General features: G+C 47.1%; 1 protein-coding gene across 2 annotated transcripts; it reads right to left on the bottom strand.

Moving 5' to 3' along the window:
- Nucleotides 1-4,950: 4,950 nt before the first annotated feature.
- On the bottom strand, nucleotides 4,951-19,283 carry LOC106576166 (importin-8). 2 transcript variants are annotated; one of them, XM_014153130.2, is made up of 25 exons: nucleotides 19,048-19,283; nucleotides 17,513-17,594; nucleotides 17,081-17,237; nucleotides 16,671-16,829; nucleotides 16,252-16,408; nucleotides 16,032-16,121; nucleotides 15,699-15,793; nucleotides 15,488-15,572; nucleotides 14,767-14,901; nucleotides 14,175-14,274; nucleotides 13,931-14,007; nucleotides 13,678-13,794; nucleotides 13,495-13,584; nucleotides 12,891-13,056; nucleotides 12,641-12,801; nucleotides 11,484-11,609; nucleotides 10,547-10,622; nucleotides 9,928-10,053; nucleotides 9,659-9,756; nucleotides 9,442-9,537; nucleotides 8,953-9,173; nucleotides 8,453-8,658; nucleotides 7,623-7,850; nucleotides 7,332-7,461; nucleotides 4,951-5,765 (listed from the first exon to the last, which is right to left on the bottom strand). In XM_014153130.2, coding segments are annotated over exons 1-25 (3,063 nt in total). In that variant the 5' UTR covers nucleotides 19,132-19,283; the 3' UTR covers nucleotides 4,951-5,764. The 2 variants fall into 2 exon arrangements, with proteins under 2 accessions (XP_014008605.1, XP_014008606.1); XM_014153131.2 differs by having other exon boundaries at nucleotides 10,556-10,622.
- Between the last annotated feature and the right edge of the window lie 1,091 nt (nucleotides 19,284-20,374).

Genomic DNA, 20,374 nt, shown 5'->3' with positions numbered 1-20,374 from the left:
GGTAATAGTGATCAACTCAACATTAACCACTTTCAATTCAAAATATTAGCCACTTTCAATTCAACATACCGAAACAAAACGAACTATGCAAGAGATGTTGTTGTAGGCAGAACGCATCGGAGTAGGATTTTATTGCAATCAAAAGTTGCAGTAGGCCAGTAGTGGAAAAAGTACTCAATTGTCATACTTGAGTAAAAGTAAAGATACTTTAACAGAAAATGACTCAAGTAAAAGTGAACACTACCCAATAAAATACTACTTGAGTAAAAGTCTAAAAGCATCTGGTTTTAAATGTACTTAAGTACAGTAGTAGGAAAAGTACTAAATTGTCATACATGAGTAAAAGTACAAAGTAAAAGTAAATGCTATACATCAAATACCTTATATTAAGCAAACAAGACGGCACGATTTTCATATTATTTTTAATTATAGGGGCACACTCCAACATCATTTACAAACACAGTAGTTGTGTTTTGTGAGTACGCCAGATCAGAGGCAGTAGGGATGACACAGTGTTATATTGATAGGTGCCATAATGCTGTCCTGCTTGAGCATTCTAAACGTAACTAGTACTTTTGGGTGTCAGGGAAAATGGAAGGAGTTTAAGTAAATTATTTTCTTTAGGAATGTAGTGGAGTAAAAGTTGTCAAAAATATAAATATTAAAGTACGATACCCCAAAAAACGACTTAAGTAGTACTTACAAGTATTTTTACTTTAGTACTTTACAACACTGCAGTAGGCCTACATGCAATAGACCATTGCCATATATGGATCTTTGCCATTTACTTTGAACTGGACTGTGTTTACAGCATGAGCAGTCATGAGTAGATTCACTTGTTTTGAGATTAAAGCGAGCGTTGCATGTATCCACATGCACATTTTGTTCATATCCTTTGCTAGTTAGGGAATTATTAGGCCTGTTATAGATCATTTGTAGTCAGCAATAGGGGAGTGATCGCTTCCTACAAGAGCACAAAAAGTGTACATTTCTAGACATCTTTGAAAAGCGAGTCAGGTAAAGAGCTTTTGTTGTCTTAAAAAGGGGCAGTGTTGTATTTTGAGACAGGTTTGAATAAGCTAAGTAGGCAATAGGCAGAGGGTAGCATAATTTGTCTGATTCTATGTAGTAATGGTATGAGAATAATAATGCATTTTATTTTGTCAAGTGGTTACTTGCATCAAACAACATAACATTTCCAGTCACCTCCTTGTCTGAAAGACAAGTAAATAAACAGGTTAATGTCAAGCCCTGTATGTTTTGTTTTAAGTCTCATGGAATGTAGGCCGACATTGAACACCACACATTGGCTGCTACTGTAGGCTGAATGATAGAACAGCTATTTCCATGTTAAAATGTTATGGGATGCATTTTCTCCTTTGATTTTGATGGCAGCCTGGTAGGCCTACATTATGATCAAATAGTCACAGTGGCCTACTTGGTTAAAACTGTGTAACTTAAAGCGGGTACAGCCTCAGTGTTCACAGTAAACACGCACTGGAAGTCGCACAGAATTTTCACAATGTTCAAGTTTGCACTCAGCAGACCTGAAATTTGCTCAGTGCCGAAAAACATTTGAGGGAACATTGCTACACACCATATATATATTCATCTCACAATTCTGGGACCAGGAGAAAACGTCTGGCCTCTGACTAAAAATAATGAAATGTTTTTGCCTCGTTAATTTGCTTATTAGTTCGTTTTTTTTCTCATTGGAACGATGCATCTGCGAGTGTTCAATGTGCCGTTCTGTGCGCTAATTGCCTTCAGAATGCACGGTGCACTCACCAACCGTTCAGAAGGGCTAGGCAGGCCTACATTCCTGTGGGCGACGGAGCGTGTCGACCACAATAGCCGTTATCCATTGGTAATGATACGGTTACATGTTCGAGGCGAGCGTGGGCCCCTCTCTTTCTATAATAGCGTTTGATTTCATTACTTTAGGCTTATAGCTCGGTGGCTGATTGCCACTAAACGAGCCTGCCTGGTAGTTATGTCACCGCCAGACCCATCGCAGCACGAGGTGGTATTAAATCTCAAGGGTGTACTTGAGGATGAATAGCTCATTCGGAGGAGAGGTGATTATGATACTACTACTCAGGTATGAAGAGCTTTGGGATGGAGTCGCCAGACTAGACCGGTTATGACTTCTCCTGCCTGTGAGGTTATCTAATTTCATGCAGCTCACTCCACCCATCACCTGATGGTCCCAGAGACGAGGGGATCATAAACGGTCTACCCAGACTTCCAGTGAGCTCTGCTATCAGGCCACCAATAGGTTGCTAGGGGACAGGATACCAGACAGTCCTGCTTGCACAGGTCAGAGCCTCCTCAGTCTCTCTCGATGTTATTGAAACGTGACCATTTACTGTTGGATGTTAGTATTGCTAGTTGTTAATAGTAGCTGATGCTATTATACAGTCCTTTGCGGGTGTCACTATCTCCTTATGCAGCCCATTATTGGCCTTGTGCTATTACTGACTCAGTCTCATGCTGTTTATTCATTCACATCTCTTCTCTGTACAGAACCATCTCATGTCCTCTGGAAAAGCTCTCTCTGAGGTTGCCTTATTCCTCTGACCAGGGAAAGAGGACGGTGAATCACAGACCAGCCCAACTGGAGAACCGCTCTCCTTCAAAACCCCTTCGGGGTTAAAGAAGATGAGGCACAAGGGCAGGAGAGTGGCACATGATTCATGATATGCAATCAGCCTCCCTCATTACCAAAGCAAATGCAATTAACTGGTGTGTGAGCAGGGGTTGCAAAGTAGCCAAGACCTCCATTAGGAATCAAATATCCCATTACTAATGCAGCGGTGGAGGGGGAGTAGTCAGGAATGAGGCTTGAACCAGTGACCCTGTGTTGTTACAGTGCGAGGCAGCACACTTTCACCTGTGCCATAGAAGTCCACTCCTCTTAGCTGAGGCCAGTTTCATAGGGAGGCTACACTGTTTGTGGATGCTCCCTAAAGTTGAGACCAGCGCCTGGGAAACTTGAGAACTTTACTTATTCCCACTCCTCACCACCTGTGGTGGAGTCTGGGGACCTCTGACTCACACAGGGGAGATAAGAGCCACAGTCAGCGCTGTCAGTCTGCATCTCTCTCAGCTTCACTGGCGTGTGGAGACAGTCCCTGTGTGCCCTGGACACACACAGACAACGGCAGGAGAGAGTTCTCTGTGTGTGTGTGTGTGTGTTTTGGGTGGCTATAAAAAGGGCAGGGAACTACCACGTGACACAAAATGCACTTCACCTGAACTTTGCCTACCCCCATCCATCTAGGTAAGTGATTCTGACAGAGGCACACACTGCAGAGAGACCACAGGCAGTTAGCTGCCCCAGAGAACAAACACACATCACAGTACTCCACTCAATAGTTAGCTGGGGACTTCAGCCCACTTTTTAAACTGTCTGTGGAAATTGGTTATTTGGTGGCTGAACTGCAGTCAGGTCTCTCTCTCTCTCCCTCTCTCTGCCCTTGTTTGCCCTTCTCATACTCAGATCTGATTAGCTTTGCCCAGCACACCACGGCCTATGGCCCTCATCATTACCTCCACTCTGCTCCCCAGGGGGAAGAGGCCACCAGGCAGGCTGGAGGAGAAGCACCCTCACTGGGACACGGTGACCAGAGAATCCCCTCGATTATTACGAGGGCAAGTAGACTAGAGTTAACTGAAGGGAGTGCAGATTGGCATGGATAATTGGCCACATTTGAAACTTTTGACACAATCACCCGCAGGGATCAGCATCACTCTTTCTGACTGGTACTTTCTATACTGGGTCTCTACGCCGCTCGCTCTCTCTCCTCTACTGGTGTGGGACTGCAGATTTGCGCAACAGCATCCTAGCATGGCCTGGAAGTGTCAGGTATGTGCAACATCACCTACAGAAAACTGTCACTCAGTCATACAGACCAATAGAAATGAAGAGAGAGAGAGAGAGGGGGAGGGTGTTTGTTGGAGAACATAATTCACTGCAGTGCTTAATTGCAGAGGCAGACTGCAACAGAACATTTTCTGGAGAGAAACAACTCCAGACACTAGTCAACAACAAATAACCCACCCCCTACTCCAGTCATGTTTCACCGTCCAGAGTTCGACATCTCTTCAACGCTGCTCCTTACTGTCCTGCACACACAGTCTTCAGTACAAACTGCAGTGGGCTAGAACATACAAACTGCAGCCGAACACACACAGAATACTAACACAGGGAGAGAGAGAGAGAGAGAGAGAGAGGGAGAGCACCGTCGCCTCGCCAAAACCCATCCAAGCGTCCCATCTGAAACATCAGGATCTGACTCCCAACCCTGCAAGCAGAGCCCTCCAACTCCACTAGAGAATCAAATACTGACTATAAAATGCAGAAAGAAGCCCTGTGGTATTTGGACATCTCTACCATTCCAGAGGAAACTCCTTTCAGAGTTGGCTAACTTTTCTGGACAGCTGGGGACATGAGAGAAAGAACTGTCTGGTATGGAGAGATTCCCAGCTGTGATTTGAATTTGATACCCAAGTCCAGATAGTTGGTGGACTGGTGAAAGCCAGATTTCACCATGTTATTCCCTCTGTCTTGTGTCAGAACCATGGAGGGAGGAATCCCTTTTAAAGTATCTAAACAGGGCCCTGAGAGAAGCCTGTAAATGAAAATGTATTTACTCCTGCTGATACTGTTAACCTGCATGATGTTACAGTACTTGTTCAATCCATCTCTGTGTTATTGAGCTGGATGTTTTATAAATGAGGATTGATCGCAGCAGTGAACTCTGACCTGGTATTGATTCAACAGAGCAGGAAGAGATGCTCAAAGACGCAAAGTTTCAGCTACCGCAATATCCACATGTTCTCTGTGCGAAATCAATATAAGTCTTAACCCCCACACACACCTGCAGACAGAGGAGCACAAACCTCCAAACACTCACTATAGTAACATAACAGGAAAAAGCACTGGGCTAGATGTTACATGAACGTTTATGATTTTCTTAAGTTAAATGAAAACAGATATAAAAACAAAACAAAGACAAACAAAAGCTCTCCTCCCAGCATCTTGCCCCCAATACATTTCATCAGTGTGAAAGGAACCCCCCCCCCCCGTGGGTCAAAGGTCACTGACCCCTAACCCTTAACCTTTCACCCCAAACACGTCTGTCTGTCCGTCCATTAGCACCACAGACTTGGTTCAGACTAACTGACAAACGGTTCTGATTGATGCCATGGCAACCAAGGACATCTGGCCAGTCCTCTCGAGACCATACAAAAGCCAGGCTATAAAGAAACAGAGATTTTGTGTACAATAGTTACATTCATTCAGTTGCAGAATCACAGACCCAAGGACTGCACTGTACTAGAAGATGAATTCGCTGGTCAGTGATACAGAGTAGGACATCAATATCTCTCTCACACACACACACACACACACACACACACACACACACACACACACACACACACACACACACACACACACACACACACACACACACACACACACACACACACACACACGGGTGGGTGTGGTCCAATTACGGTCTGGGATGTGAACCGTAAAGTGTGTAAAGTCCTGGTGTTATGGTATCTGGTGGGTCTCCACCCAGTTCAGTTATGGATCTAGATGGCCCGGTCTTGGTGGGATCAGTAAAGTCTAGTTAGATCTGGTCTGATCTGGACTGAAACAGTTCATGGTGTGTTTTAAATCCACTTCAGATCAGGCCAGAACTCTGCTGCTACTCCTCCTTCCATCCAGGCCTCCAGCCATGTCCCTCACAGCTCTGAAACAACATGACACAGTGTTAGGACTCAACATAATGGAAAATACAGCATGCTTGTCAAAATACATGTTTAAATCAGCAACCTTTTACTCTTGTTGTATTTTGTATTTTCCACCCTGGTTGGGAGCCTCACCAGCTCCCAACTCATTGGCCCTCTGTCCTCTCTCCCCCCACTGGCCCTCTGTCCTCTCTCCCCCCACTCTCTCCCCCCACTGGCCCTCTGTCCTCTCTCCCCCCACTGGCCCTCTGTCCTCTCTCCCCCCACTGGTCCTCTGTCCTCTCTCCCCCCACTGGTCCTCTGTCCTCTCTCCCCCCACTGGTCCTCTGTCCTCTCTCCCCCACTGGCCCTCTGTCCTCTCTCCCCCCACTGGCCCTCTGTCCTCTCTCCCCCCACTGGCCCTCTGTCCTCTCTCCCCCCACTGGCCCTCTGTCCTCTCTCCCCCCACTGGCCCTCTGTCCTCTCTCCCCCACTGGCCCCCTGTCCTCTCTCCCTCCACTGGCCCTCTGTCCTCTCTCCCTCCACTGGCCCTCTGTCCTCTCTCCCTCCACTGGCCCTCTGTCCTCTCTCCCCCCACTGGCCCTCTGTCCTCTCTCCCTCCACTGGTCGTCTGTCCTCTCTCCCCCCACTGGCCCTCTGTCCTCTCTCCCTCCACTGGTCCTCTGTCCTCTCTCCCCCCACTGGCCCTCTGTCCTCTCTCCCCCACTGGCCCTCTGTCCTCTCTCCCCCACTGGTCCTCTGTCCTCTCTCCCCCCACTGGCCCTCTGTCCTCTCTCCCCCCACTGGTCCTCTGTCCTCTCTCCCCCACTGGTCCTCTGTCCTCTCCCCCCCACTGGTCCTCTGTCCTCTCTCCCCCCACTGGTCCTCTGTCCTCTCTCCCCCACTGGTCCTCTGTCCTCTCTCCCCCACTGGCCCTCTGTCCTCTCTCCCCCCACTGGCCCTCTGTCCTCTCTCCCCCCACTGGCCCTCTGTCCTCTCTCCCCCACTGGTCCTCTGTCCTCTCTCCCCCACTGGTCCTCTGTCCTCTCTCCCCCACTGGCCCTCTGTCCTCTCTCCCCCCACTGGCCCTCTGTCCTCTCTCCCCCACTGGTCCTCTGTCCTCTCTCCCCCACTGGTCCTCTGTCCTCTCTCCCCCCACTGGTCCTCTGTCCTCTCTCCCCCCACTGGTCCTCTGTCCTCTCTCCCCCACTGGCCCTCTGTCCTCTCTCCCCCACTGGCCCTCTGTCCTCTCTCCCCCCACTGGTCCTCTGTCCTCTCTCCCCCACTGGTCCTCTGTCCTCTCTCCCCCACTGGTCCTCTGTCCTCTCTCCCCCCACTGGTCCTCTGTCCTCTCTCCCCCCACTGGTCCTCTGTCCTCTCTCCCCCACTGGCCCTCTGTCCTCTCTCCCCCCACTGGTCCTCTGTCCTCTCTCCCCCCACTGGCCCTCTGTCCTCTCTCCCCCCACTGGCCCTCTGTCCTCTCTCCCTCCACTGGCCCTCTTCTCTTTCACCCCACTGGCCCTCGGCCCTCTTCTCTTTCCCAATTGGCCTCTCTCCCCATTGGCCCTTGGTCCTCTTTTCTGCCTCACCATTGGCCCTTGGCGGCGGTGCTCCTCCTCTGCTGGGACAGGCTGTAGATCTCCTGCAGCTGTTTCTTCTGGTCATCACTGAGGGGCGTGGTCAGAGACTGGTACCAAGGCTGGTCAGTGTTCTGGACCCCTATAGTACACACAGGACAGAGTAAGGGGAAAATGCCTGCGTGTGTGTGTGCGCATACATGTATGCATGCATGCATATTCCTTTTTTCTGTGTGTGTGCGCACAAGTAGCTGTGTGTGCGTTTGTGTGTGAGTTGGTGTGTGTAGATGTGTAACTGCTTACTGAGTAGGGCAGCGGTGAAGAACTGGTACTCGTCCTCTCCATTGTCATAGTCCAGGGGCGTGTTGTACTCCTCCAGGGGTGTCCCCTCCAGCCCCTCTTCATCCCAGTAGTCTTCATCATCATCATCCTCCTCCTCATCGTCCTCGTGGCCTACGGGTGTGCAGGTCTGCTGTTGCATCATGGTGTTACGGTTCGCATTCACCTCATCCTCATCACTGGGGATCTCCTCTAAGGACGCAGCACAGACAGACAGACAGACAGACAGACAGACAGACAGACGCAGAGAATCACACACACATAGAATAACAGATTGAATATAAAGAAATGACCACAATTTTTCTTAGTGCCATTTTAATATACCCAAGTACAGTAACAGCTGCTTAGCTAACATACATAACAATTTCCTTCATCCTAACCTCTCCTGTACACTGCCGTTCTTTACACTTGACTGAGGAATGCCAGCACAGCTGCCCTGCGGCATGTAGGGAAATGTAGTGCAACTAATATGACCTGAAGGCAGAGTGAGAAGTCAAGCGAGAGAGAGAGGTCCAGAGGTGTTGAAACCTGGCCATAGATGTGTAAAGCAACACGCGTGAACAGCTGAGGACCGATTCCTACCACATCCATAGCTCGGGCTAGCAGTGTCTTAATCTTCTACCATGTTACATTATCCCTGGCCCTACCCCATGGCTTCCAAGAAGAGGGTTTGATTCAGCAGTATTAGCATCTCTCCTTTCCTTTTCTCTCCTCCTCTCTTGCCTGTTCTCTCCATTCCTCTCTCATTTATCCTGTCTCCTCTCCACCTCTGTCGCCTGTTTTCCTCCTCTCACCGTTCTGGTCCTCCTCCGGTACCCCAGTGCAGGCCAGTAGGTCTGGCTTGTTGAGGAGGCGGGAGGAGTACAGGTGTTTGAGCCCCAGGAACAGGAGCAGGACGCTCGGGACGATCTGAGCCGCTACCCCTTCTACCACCCCTGGCCTGGAGGGTAGCTCCATCAGAACACTCAGTCCGATGATACACATCTTCCGGTCATGGAGCCTGGGGAGACGGAAGAGTGGAGAGAGGGAGAAAGAATGAACTACAGGTAGGTGGTGAATAAATCATGTATAGTGTACTGTAGTAGGTATAAATACTGTATATCCCATATTTTATTTTACACTGCTATAGGAAGACCACAGTGTGACTCAGTGATGACTAACAATATAGTTGATGAAGTGGACTGTGTACAGTATGGGTCTGGTAGTATTTAGGGAACATGGTTTAGGGGACGTTGTTTAGCCACTGTGTACATGGATTAGGATGTAGGGCGTATGGCTTAGTTTATACACTCACCCCAGGAAGAACTCAGTGTCATTCATCCACTGGTTGATGAAGTGAGCGGTGATGGGCTGTGGGGTGTGGGGGAAGTGCATGTTGTCCAGCGTGTGGATGAGCAGGGCTGGGTTGTAGTAGAGAGCAGCGATGGCCACCTGCAGACACATGGTCCTCAGCTCACTGGACTTCACACCTCTGGTTAGCCGCTCCAACACAGCCTCCACGAACAAGGGGATACACTGGAGGGGAAGAGGGAGTGAGAAAGAGAGAGAACAAGAGATAGCTATTGTTGACTGGGTAATGGCTGGCTGACATTTACAGGAAGATCATTAAAACTGTGGCAGATCACATGGGGGGTGAGAGAGAAGAATCAATACAATATTGATAGCGATCATCCCTCCCAACGGGAGATTCCGGGTATGGAAAGGGAAAGCGAACTGATTTGGGCTGAACTGGGACCACGTCTACCCTTAAATACTACCCAGAAGCCTTCGCGGTCCCGCTCACCTGGTCGATGCCCCTCCCCCGACACTGGAGGACGATGACCTCTAGCAGCTTAGCAGCGTGACACTCTGCATCCTCACCTGCATCACTGGTCAGCACCTGCAGCACAGGAGTCAAAGGTCAACATGGGACACTTTATCAAACACACACACACACACACACACACACACACACACACACACACACACACACACACACACACACACACACACACACCTACCTTTTTGCACATGGTGTATATGACCTCTAAGTATTTGGGGTTGGACAGGAGTGTGTCTGTATCCACGGTAACGTAGTTGTGCAAAAGAGGCATCATATCTGAAAGAGAACAGACCGTGATCATCATCGTGTTGGGCAAGCATCAGCGTCACCATCATGCTATTCGACATTACATTCACTGTGATATTCAATGTTCATCTAGACAGGTGTGTAAGCCCAATACTCTCACTAACAGGCAGGTGACTGTTGACCAGTGACTCAGTACTGTACCCGTGAAGTAGTCAAAGCAGTCGTGCTGGAAGACCCCGTAGAGCACCACCAATAGCTGCCACATCTGAGGGGAGATGGTCTGGCAGGTCAGCCCAAACGCCAGGGACAGAATCTCCTCGTAGAATTCTGGAGGGGAGGGAGAAGAGGAGGAAACAGACCATAGAATTGATGTTTCCCTTTGACAGATAAATAATCTTCCACATTGATTCTTCCTGAAGGAAACTGTCATTATAATAGGTTATCACATAATCCATTCATTAACATAGAGCTGTGTTCTCTCCTTACACACACACACACACACACACCACAGATGGGATTACACACCCAGAAACACACACACATACGAGCCAATTACAGGCATGACTGGTGCCTGGTCATCTGGGATTTGGGAAGTGCAAGGGGAACAGCTTATGACAATTAGACCGTGTTCATAGTGAGACGGAAATGGACAAGGTGTTACACAAAAGAGGAACAGGAAAGTGAGATGAATATGGTTATTGTGTAAGGTGTGTGTGAAAAGCACACACGCACACTAAAGGTCACAGAGAGGAATAGACACACACAGGAAACAAATGACGTGTGTACACACAAAAACAGACAGTGACGTGAGCACACACACCTGCCATACCTATGATGGGCTTCTGCAGCACCAGGCCTATCACCTGTAAACAGATGCCCTCCAACTGCTGAGTGATCTGAGAGAGAGGGAGATGGAGAGAGGGGAAGAGAGAGAACATGATAACGAAAGAACGAGAGGCAGTCAAGAGGGCGAGAGAGGAAAGATACAGGCATCAAAAGGTCAAAGATCATCTATTGATCCCAGGCTAATATCGGTCTGACATAGGGCTGGCACAATTGCCGTATAACCGACGGTTACGGATGAAGACCTCCATGAAAATAACAGTCATAACCGTAAAATGTGGAAGGAAAAAAAAGAAGTGGAACGAACAGCTGGCTGAAGACAGGACGGCAGGGCAGTCCCGCGGTTGAGCGTTTCCCGCGGTAACATGGACTCGTAACAGCGTTATGAAACTTTGTTGCTCCTTGCCGAAATGTAATTTGTTCATTCAAATGATGTTAACTGATGTGGCTCATGCAATGGAATGTATTTTGTGTAATGTCAGTGGAGTTGAATCAACAAATCACAGCACATATTGATGGTTAAACACTTCCTGTTATTACTTCTATGGGTACACTCGCAATGGCCGCCAGTCCACCCATTCATTCTATTTCTATGGCGGCACATGCAATCAGGAGCGGAGAGGAACAAATATGCATAAAAGAAAAACGGTTATTACGGTGAGCACAGTCATTTGGCAGGTCAATTACAGTCACACAAATTTGCATGACCGTCACAGCCCTAGTCTGACATAACATTCACGCCATGCTCAATAACACTGTGTGTTCAAACAAAGCAGGGAAGAGGGAGCAAATCAATCACCAATCATCAGACATTCAACTGGAGCTTCAGAGGACTAGATTTGGAATAGGGTGAGCGCATGTGTGTGTGTGTACACATCTGCAGAATGTGTGAGTGAGTATCCAGTTTGTCTCACCTCCTTGTGGTCCTCCATAACAGTGAGTATGGTGTCTATGGTACTGAGGATCCCCAGAGCCATCACTGTCTTGTCTTCACTCTCCTCATACTCTTCACTCTGTAGCACCTTGGTGAAGATCTCAGCCTGGGAACACACACACACACACACACACACACACACACACACACACACACACACACACACACACACACACACACACACACACACACACACACACACACACACACACACACGGGGTGTTAAGGCTTTCGCATGCTTCGGTTTGGCTGTGCTGGCTTAAAAGACCTTTGCTTGAAAAACGAGAAAAAAAAGCGACAATAGTACTGTTTGTCCGTCTTGAGACACCGTTGCCAAAATAGTCCGAATTAATCTAACAAAAAAAAGGAGGAGATCTTAGTCACGCAATTTTACATCTAACGAAGATGTTAGGTGCAGAATTTCTCCGCTACCGACTTTGGCTTGCCTCAAGAAAAAATGCAGACCCCTTTACACACACAAACTGTTTCAGACAGGAAGCATGCAGACACCTTTACACACACACACAAACTGTTTCAGAGAGGAAGCATGCAGACACCTTTACACACACACACAAACTGTTTCAGATAGGAAGCATGCAGACACCTTTACACACACACACAAACTGTTTCAGATAGGAAGCATGCAGACACCTTTACACACAAACTGTTTCAGATAGGAAGCATGCAGACACCTTTACACACACACACAAACTGTTTCAGATAGGAAGCATGCAGACACCTTTACACACAAACTGTTTCAGATAGGAAGCATGCAGACACCTTTACACACACACACAAACTGTTTCAGATAGGAAGCATGCAGACACCTTTACACACAAACTGTTTCAGATAGGAAGCATGCAGACACCTTTACACACACACACAAACTGTTTCAGATAGGAAGCATGCAGACACCTTTACACACAAACTGTTTCAGATAGGAAGCATGCAGACACCTTTACACACACACACAAACTGTTTCAGATAGGAAGCATGCAGACACCTTTACACACAAACTGTTTCAGATAGGAAGCATGCAGACACCTTTACACACAAACTGTTTCAGATAGGAAGCATGCAGACACCTTTACACACACACACACAGTTAAACAGTAGAGCAAGACAGTGGAGGCGCACCAGGTTCTGGGTCATGTCAACGGCGATGACAGCCACTTCCTGGTTGTACTCGCAGATCATCTTCTGAATGACGTTAGTGAGGTCATCGTTCTCTGTCTCCTTGATGACGTGGAGCAGCTCCTGCATGACAGGCCGGATGTAGGGCCTGATGTAGACCTTAGCTAAAGAGAGGGGGAGAGAGGGTTCAGAGTGTGTGTGTGTGTGTGTGTGTGTCTGTGTGTACGTCCATGCATGTGTGTGAACCTCAGACCTTGCTCCTGGTTGCTGACCAGTGTCTGCAAGGCGATAGCAGCCTCCACCTTGACGGGCATCTCCTTGTCTGCTATGAGGCCCTGTTTAACCAGCTCCACCGCATTCCTCAGGACCAACTCATTATGGAAACGCAGCGGGCTGAACGAATGCAACACCCAGCACGACTGAGGACAAACACAGGGTTACAATCACTGATCTGTATCCCACACGGATGGGCATCGCTATCAGTTTGGAGCCTATCCACATCATGTAAAAATCAGCCCTATCCACTTCCAGTCACCAAAATGTGCAGTGGTGCTTCCCAACACATTCTCCTGCCCGAAGATGGCCAGTAAGTAAAAGAGCGGGGGGGGTAAAGAAATGCAGAAAGGGGATGTTTAATCTATATAAAACAGGACTGACAGACCATTCTGACTCACATGGATGGACTGTATGGAATGTAGCACCCAACAGGACTGTAGATATAAAGAGGGAAGGAGCCATTTTAAAGATTGAAGAACTGCTCACACACAATCATGTTCCACACCCATTCTCAGCTCCATGAGAAGAGTTGGGTTAGAGGGGCCCTGGAGTGAAAGCGCGTGTGTGTGTGTCTCTCTCACCCTGGCCCGGAGGTATCCCAGAGGTGAGTTGAGTAGAGGGAACACATAGTTCTGTAACATCAGCTCCATCTGCTCCCTGTACACCCGCTTCTACAGGACGACAACAGGAAGAGAAGACTCAGTCACATATAGACTAAACAGGTAATAAAACAAGAGGGGAAAGTACAGAGACACACTGCTGACCTTCAGCAGGAGTTCGGCCAGTGAGCCGATGACGTGCAGTGCCCCATCCTTCCTGCGGGGGTCAGCAGAGGGCTCCATCATGATCTGGTGGCAGAACTCCATCATCTGGGGAAGAACCTGGGAAGAGGGGGGGACAGAGCAGTGATGCAAGTCATATCAGAGAAGACTCAGTTAAGGAAAGGAAATGAGGAAAGTAAGCTATTTAGGACTGTTAGGTAGTTTTTGTTAGGTTCGAGTGTGGTTCTCCACTCACCTCCTTCCTCTTGCGGGCTGCTTTACAGAGGAGGCTCTGGGCGGCAGTGGCAGGGAGGGCATGGTCATCATACACATCTGGAACAGAGAAAGAAACCCAGCCGAGCTCACAATTTACTGTATGTCTATTCTATGGAAGCCATACAGTTTCAATCTAACATGTGATTATGTATACTGACCATACAATGTCCCACTACCTCCGTAACTACTAACTGATTCAGTTCTAGGAGCGTGTGTGTACTCACTGAACTTCATGCGGATGTACTCGTATGGATCCTCCTGCCACAGTTTCTCATCCTCGTCTTTGTAACACATTAGAGGGAAGATCACCTCCTGGCTGATGGTCTGTGGAACACACAGTACACACACACACACTCAGCTTAACTACTAACTAATAGAAGTGGAATTGTAACATCGTTTTCAGAAGCATAGCAGTATTCAGATTAGCTCAATTACTAAGTGTATAAAACAGCTGATCTAAATGCTGACGTAAAGATTAGACAAATTTAACTTTGATCATCACCTGCCACATACTGTAACTCAATCCAAAGTGTAATGTCACAACCTTATACAAACATAACAACGGTATAACAAGGTGTAGTTTCACATAATCCCACATTTGTGATGGAGAAGCGAGAGAGAGAGAGAGATAGAGATAGAGAGATAGATAGAAATCCAATCCATTATTATTAACGTGTGACAGGGGGTACAGGTGTAGTGGTGTCTGTCTGACCCACCTGCGTGGGCGGCTTTATGTGTTTCCAGGTGAGGGAGTGAGACAGGCCCTGGTTCAGGTCGTTCAGAGAATGCCTGTGTGTATGTGTGTGTGTGACCCACCTGCATGTGCGGCTTCATGTGTTTCCAGGTGAGGGAGTGAGATAGGCCCTGGTTCAGGTAGTTAAGAGATTTCTGGAGGACGTGAGGCGTGACATACTGCTTCTGTCGGTGTTGGTCCAGCACCTTCAACAGGACCTGAAGGAGACCACCCAGAGACGAGGTCACATCAGATCGTACGGGGTCAGACTAAACAGAAGACTGCTGCTGCTCATATACAGTGAGGGAAAAAAGTATTTGATCCCCTGCTGATTTTGTACGTTTGCCCACTGACAAAGAAATGATCAGTCTATAAATTTAATAGTAGGTTTATTTGAACAGTGAGAGACAGAATAACAACAACAAAATCCAGGAAAACTCATGTCAAAAATGTTATAAATTGATTTGCATTTTAATGAGGGAAATAAGTATTTGACCCCTCTGCAAAACATGACTTAGTACTTGGTGGCAAAACCCTTGTTGGCAATCACAGAGGTCAGACGTTTCTTGTAGTTGGCCACCAGGTTTGCACACACTGTCTCTCACTGTTTAAATAAACCTACCATTAAAATTATAGACTGATCATTTCTTTGTCAGTGGGCAAACGTACAAAATCAGCAGGGGATCAAATACTTTTTCCCCCCTCACTGTACACACACATACATCAACATTGGTAGATGTAGACAACAGACATCTATATATATTCAAGGCTTGATGTCATGTTTAGAGTGTTACAAACTCTTACCTGTTGGATCCCTACAGCGTACGTCTTCAAGAAAAAGTCTGCAAACTCAAAGTACTCCTTTGTCACGTTGCCTGGGCTTCCGTACCTACCACACCAGTACAGGACAACACGGTTAGATGGGGGAAAGGCTACGATCCACAAACACATTCACACCAACATCTACCTACATTCAAATTCATCAACACACAAATACATCTCCGTGACCCCTCACCTCTCGAACAGTCTGGTGATGATGTGTAGGGCCCACTTCTTACTCTTCCACCACACCAAGTCAGGACGGTCGTCCTCATCCACCTCCAACGTCTCCTAACAAACACACACACACACACACACACACACACACACACACACACACACACACACACACACACACACACACACACACACACACACACACACACACACACACACACACACACACACACACACACACACACACACACACACAGAGGTTCGCTACTCCCCTTCAATAAACAACATAGGTAGAAGAATTTGCAGAAGGCAGGCAGATCTACACAATGAAGAAGGATGAAATTAAACTTACTGGGGGAACATCTCTGTCCATAACAGCTCTGAGGATCTCCATCCACTGGGTAATGACTGTGTTATTAATCAGCTGGAGAGGCAGGGAGTACTGCAGGAGCAGAATAGAGTCACGCTGGTATTAGTATCACACAAACGTGCACACGCATGCCACATGCAGTCGGTCACAGACACTTGCGCACGCACAGTCAGTCAGTCACACATACAGTCCCTTCTCTCACCTGTACGAGTGCGTGGAAGATCTTGAGGATCTGTTTCTGTATGAGGACAGAGAAGATGGTGCTGTCAGGCAGTAGCTGGGTGATGAGCTGCTGTATACGGGGCAGGAAGATCTGCATGGCTGCTAGCAACGGATCCCTCTCCTCCGCCTTCTTATACCTGACACACACACACACACACACACACACACACAGACAATCAGCAGGAGACAGCACGCAGATGTGATGTCATCAACAACAAGCTGGGTGCAATGACTAAAAAGTGTAAATGGAATAATCATTTATATCACTCAGCTTATACACGACAGCTACTAAACTTGGACTAAAAATGGTGTCTCAAAGCACAGCATCGTTATGACTTGATCACTAGTGAGAAAGACGGGTCCTCAGGTGGGACAAACAGCTCCGGTTGGTTGACTCACTCGTAGGTCTTGACCAGCTGGTAGAGGGCCAGCAGGCTGCCGTACCAGCTGCCACTGCTCTGAGACTGCAGATACAGGCCGATCTTATCCACTATGGCCGTCCAGCGCCCGGGGAAGTCGTGCTTTATGATGGCTCGCAAACACACTGTCAACTGGGCCCTGGGAGAGAGAATACACACACATACATCAGCATTGTATTCTTTCTATAACATGCCATCACTAAATGATCCTCCCATCGCTCTTCATTGGGCACTTGTAGTCACAGACTACCTATACAGTCAAGTGACACGATTTCACAGGCTCTAGGTAGAGCAGAGCAGAGGACCGGAGCAGGGCACCACCTGCCCTGAGTATCAGCCTAAGAGGTAAGGGTTAGTGGGTTAAGGGAGGTAAAGGAGGTTAGGACCCACCGGATAGACTCGGGACACTGGATAATGCCCTCCACGATGTTGTCTCTGATCTGCGTGCGGTCGTTCTCGTGGATGTTGAAGGGGAATACCACCTCCCCTAGAGAGGGCTCGCGGTCCTGCCAGTACTGGCTCACCATGTTCTTTAGGTAGATAGCCGCTGGCGAACAGAGATATACATCACGAAGACTGGCAAGACTGACACAATTCTACCTTACAATTCATTCATTCATTTGGCAGCTAAAAAGCAAGCTTGATGAAGAATCTTCATTGAAAGGGATATTCTGTCCAGGTCTAGGCTTGATCTGTGTCCGGGACACCGGCCCAAAGTGAGACTATTATCAGTGTTGTTTATACTTGTTGCATTGGTCCAGTGATGTTTTAAAAACAGCCAGATGCAGGTCTGTATGTAATGTTCTGGGACAGGGTTCTTACCTGCTTGGCGAACGGGGAACTCCACCTGTTCAGACACAATGATCTGGAGCAGAGTGGGGGCGAAGTTGATGATCTTGTACGACTGGAACACACAAAATAAGACACTGCTTTAAAATGAGCTCAACCCAAATGGGACCACATACAGTCAAGCTCCTGACTACTTCAGCGGTCGGTTTCACATCTACAGCGCACCGTGAGCACAGTGGTCAAAACAGTTATATGACGACAGAGCGGAGTGTAAGGAGGTGGATTCCCCGGTTGTTTGTTGAGGTCAGTACCAACTGAAGAACAAGGAAAATACCGAACAAGTGAAGCATGTAGCTTATTCGCTCTCTCTCACATCAATCTTGCCAGACCAGTTATCAGATTTAAGGCAGTAAAAAATATCCATGGTCTGTCAAAGATATTACCAGCAACCAACAATTTAAAAAAGGAGGGATATTTTGTACCGAACGCTTTCTCTTTCCCTCGCTTTATCTCCATCTATCCCTCCTCCTCTGCTGCAGAACAGTCAGCATTCTGTCTCCAGCAAAAGCCCCTAATTTCACTTGGTTGCATCACTGACAGGCATTTCACACCAATCATTTGTCCTGATTAGTATAAACCTACTGAAGTGGACATTATGCAAAGTCAAGGCAGTGCAGGCCTATGGCAGATGTAGTTATTTTCAGTGATGCAATCATGACCTAGGCCTGCATATGCTACAAGTCTTATGTTACCCATCTTTCATTAAGGCAATGAGCAGTTCAAACTAACACCGCGTTCTGCCCGCCCCTAATTCAGTAAAAAGCGGAGGATGTGGACGGAGAAAGGGAACTACTCTTAAATTCAGACGGAGCTATGGATGCAAGGCCTGACCATCCATGAAATAAACACGAGGCTATAGAGTTTGTTTACATTTCCCTTTGTTTACAAACAGAGTGAAACAAGTTTATATTTTGGACTCTGATGGGGTAAGACAGTGGAACTAAACTCGTGAGATTCTTCAAGAATCAATGGGTACATATCATGAATTTATAGTCGAAAAATAGATGTAGCAATTGCAGGTTGACCCTTTAAGATGCTTTGACAAGATGCATTTGTCTATCGCATTTAGATTTGGTTTTGGGATCGGTCAAATCCCATCAAAATTGAAAACTTTTACTATCGCTGGCTGAAATTGCTGCAATTGTTACAATGTTTCAACTCGCGCATTATGTCTACAATTACAATCCAATCGGACACTTGCTAGTTACATTGTTTCACGAACAGCCACATCTCCGGACTGCTGCACAGTGTGCGCACACTGCCTCAAAATTCTATTGTTCTCCAGTGCAACAGTTTGTGTCGCTAGTTACATTAAATGTCAATCTACTGTTTCGTGTCCAACACAATAAACAGAGAGATGCACATATAAGTTATAGAACGACAAATCATTGAACCCGAAACACGGCCTTAGTGCGATCCAAATCATAAACACGGACAACGCTTTCTGGAAATGGGTTCATGCTGACCTGATAACAAAAACAACAAAGTTATTTTGGCCATCCACCCACCTGATTGAGTTCGTTTTCAGCAGCTATCCGGAGGTTGGGATCTATCGTCCCTTTCAGTGCTTGAATTATCCGATTGGGATCCATAGTGTCTAATCGACCGGTAATTTCTATGTTTCACAATCACATTTATGAACTGCTCCAAATTCGGCAAAGCGTTATGGAGCTGCCCTAGCCCTGCCCCATTTTACCGGCAATCAGCAGGCGGTGGACGCAAAGCAATGTAAATAGTGGCGATTTACGATAGCCCTTCTTTCTTCTTTTCTCTGTAATAGGTATAGACAGGTCAGAGATTAGTTTTTACTGCCACCTTAAGAGCTGGAGTGGTCATGACTGGAAATATCCCTTCTGTCACAATCATTTGTGGTAACCTTAGATTGTACATTATGTTTCTTAACCAGAGGCGTAGGCCAGGGTGGGCCCACTGGTGAGCCAGGCCCACCAAATTAGATTTAGCAACAACAACAAAAACTGCTCTTTACTTGTCAGTGTTCCAAACAGGCCATTAGTCTTTTTACATAAACATGCAAACACCATCATATAGAATTCATAGCAAGCAGTGCACTGAGTTAGTCCAATTTAATGAAATATAACAGAACAGATTAACTCACGGGATGGGTTGCCAAAAAGAGCCAACTGAAAGCCACACCCCAATAACGAACCAATATGACTGCATTGAGGCATGTCACTGTGCTTCTATGGCTGTGGCAGGTAGCCTAGTGGTTAGAGCGTAGGACTAATAACCGAAAAGTTGCTGGATCGAATTCCTGAGCTGACAAGGTAAAAATCTGTTGTTCCTCCCCTGAACAAGGCAGTTAACTCACTGTTCCTAGGCTGTCATTGAAAATAAGAATTTGTAATGAACTGACTTGCCTAGTTAAATAAAGATTAAAATAAATGCTGCTGCCTACTTTGTTTGTTCATTTTGCAGAGCTGCCAACTTTTTAAGAAGGCTTGGAGAGATTTGCTATGTGAATTTCCTTGCCCCCTGGCACAACCCCTAGAGAGGGGGAAATGTTACTATTTTAAAGCGTATTTCTACGTATTTTGACATGGCTTAGGTCTATGACCAGGGTGGAAAATTACATTTTTTTTAAACACAGGTCAAGTGTATTAAGAATGCTTTGAACATTAAATTAACACTCAAAATTGGACGACTTGTTACTTTGCAGTTTTTGGTGGATGAAAGGTGAAGTATGCAAAAAAAGGTGGTTTGACACTTTATTCAGACAGTAATGAAATGAGATAGGGAGACAGGCCAATGCTAGAAATGGTGGGAAGGTTGGAAGCAGGGATTAATCCCTGTTCTCAGGTGGAATGTTGTATGCAA

Source organism: Salmo salar, chromosome ssa17, assembly GCF_905237065.1.
Source record: "Salmo salar chromosome ssa17, Ssal_v3.1, whole genome shotgun sequence".
NCBI lineage: Eukaryota > Metazoa > Chordata > Actinopteri > Salmoniformes > Salmonidae > Salmo > Salmo salar.
This window is presented reverse-complemented; position numbering and strand designations above follow the sequence as displayed.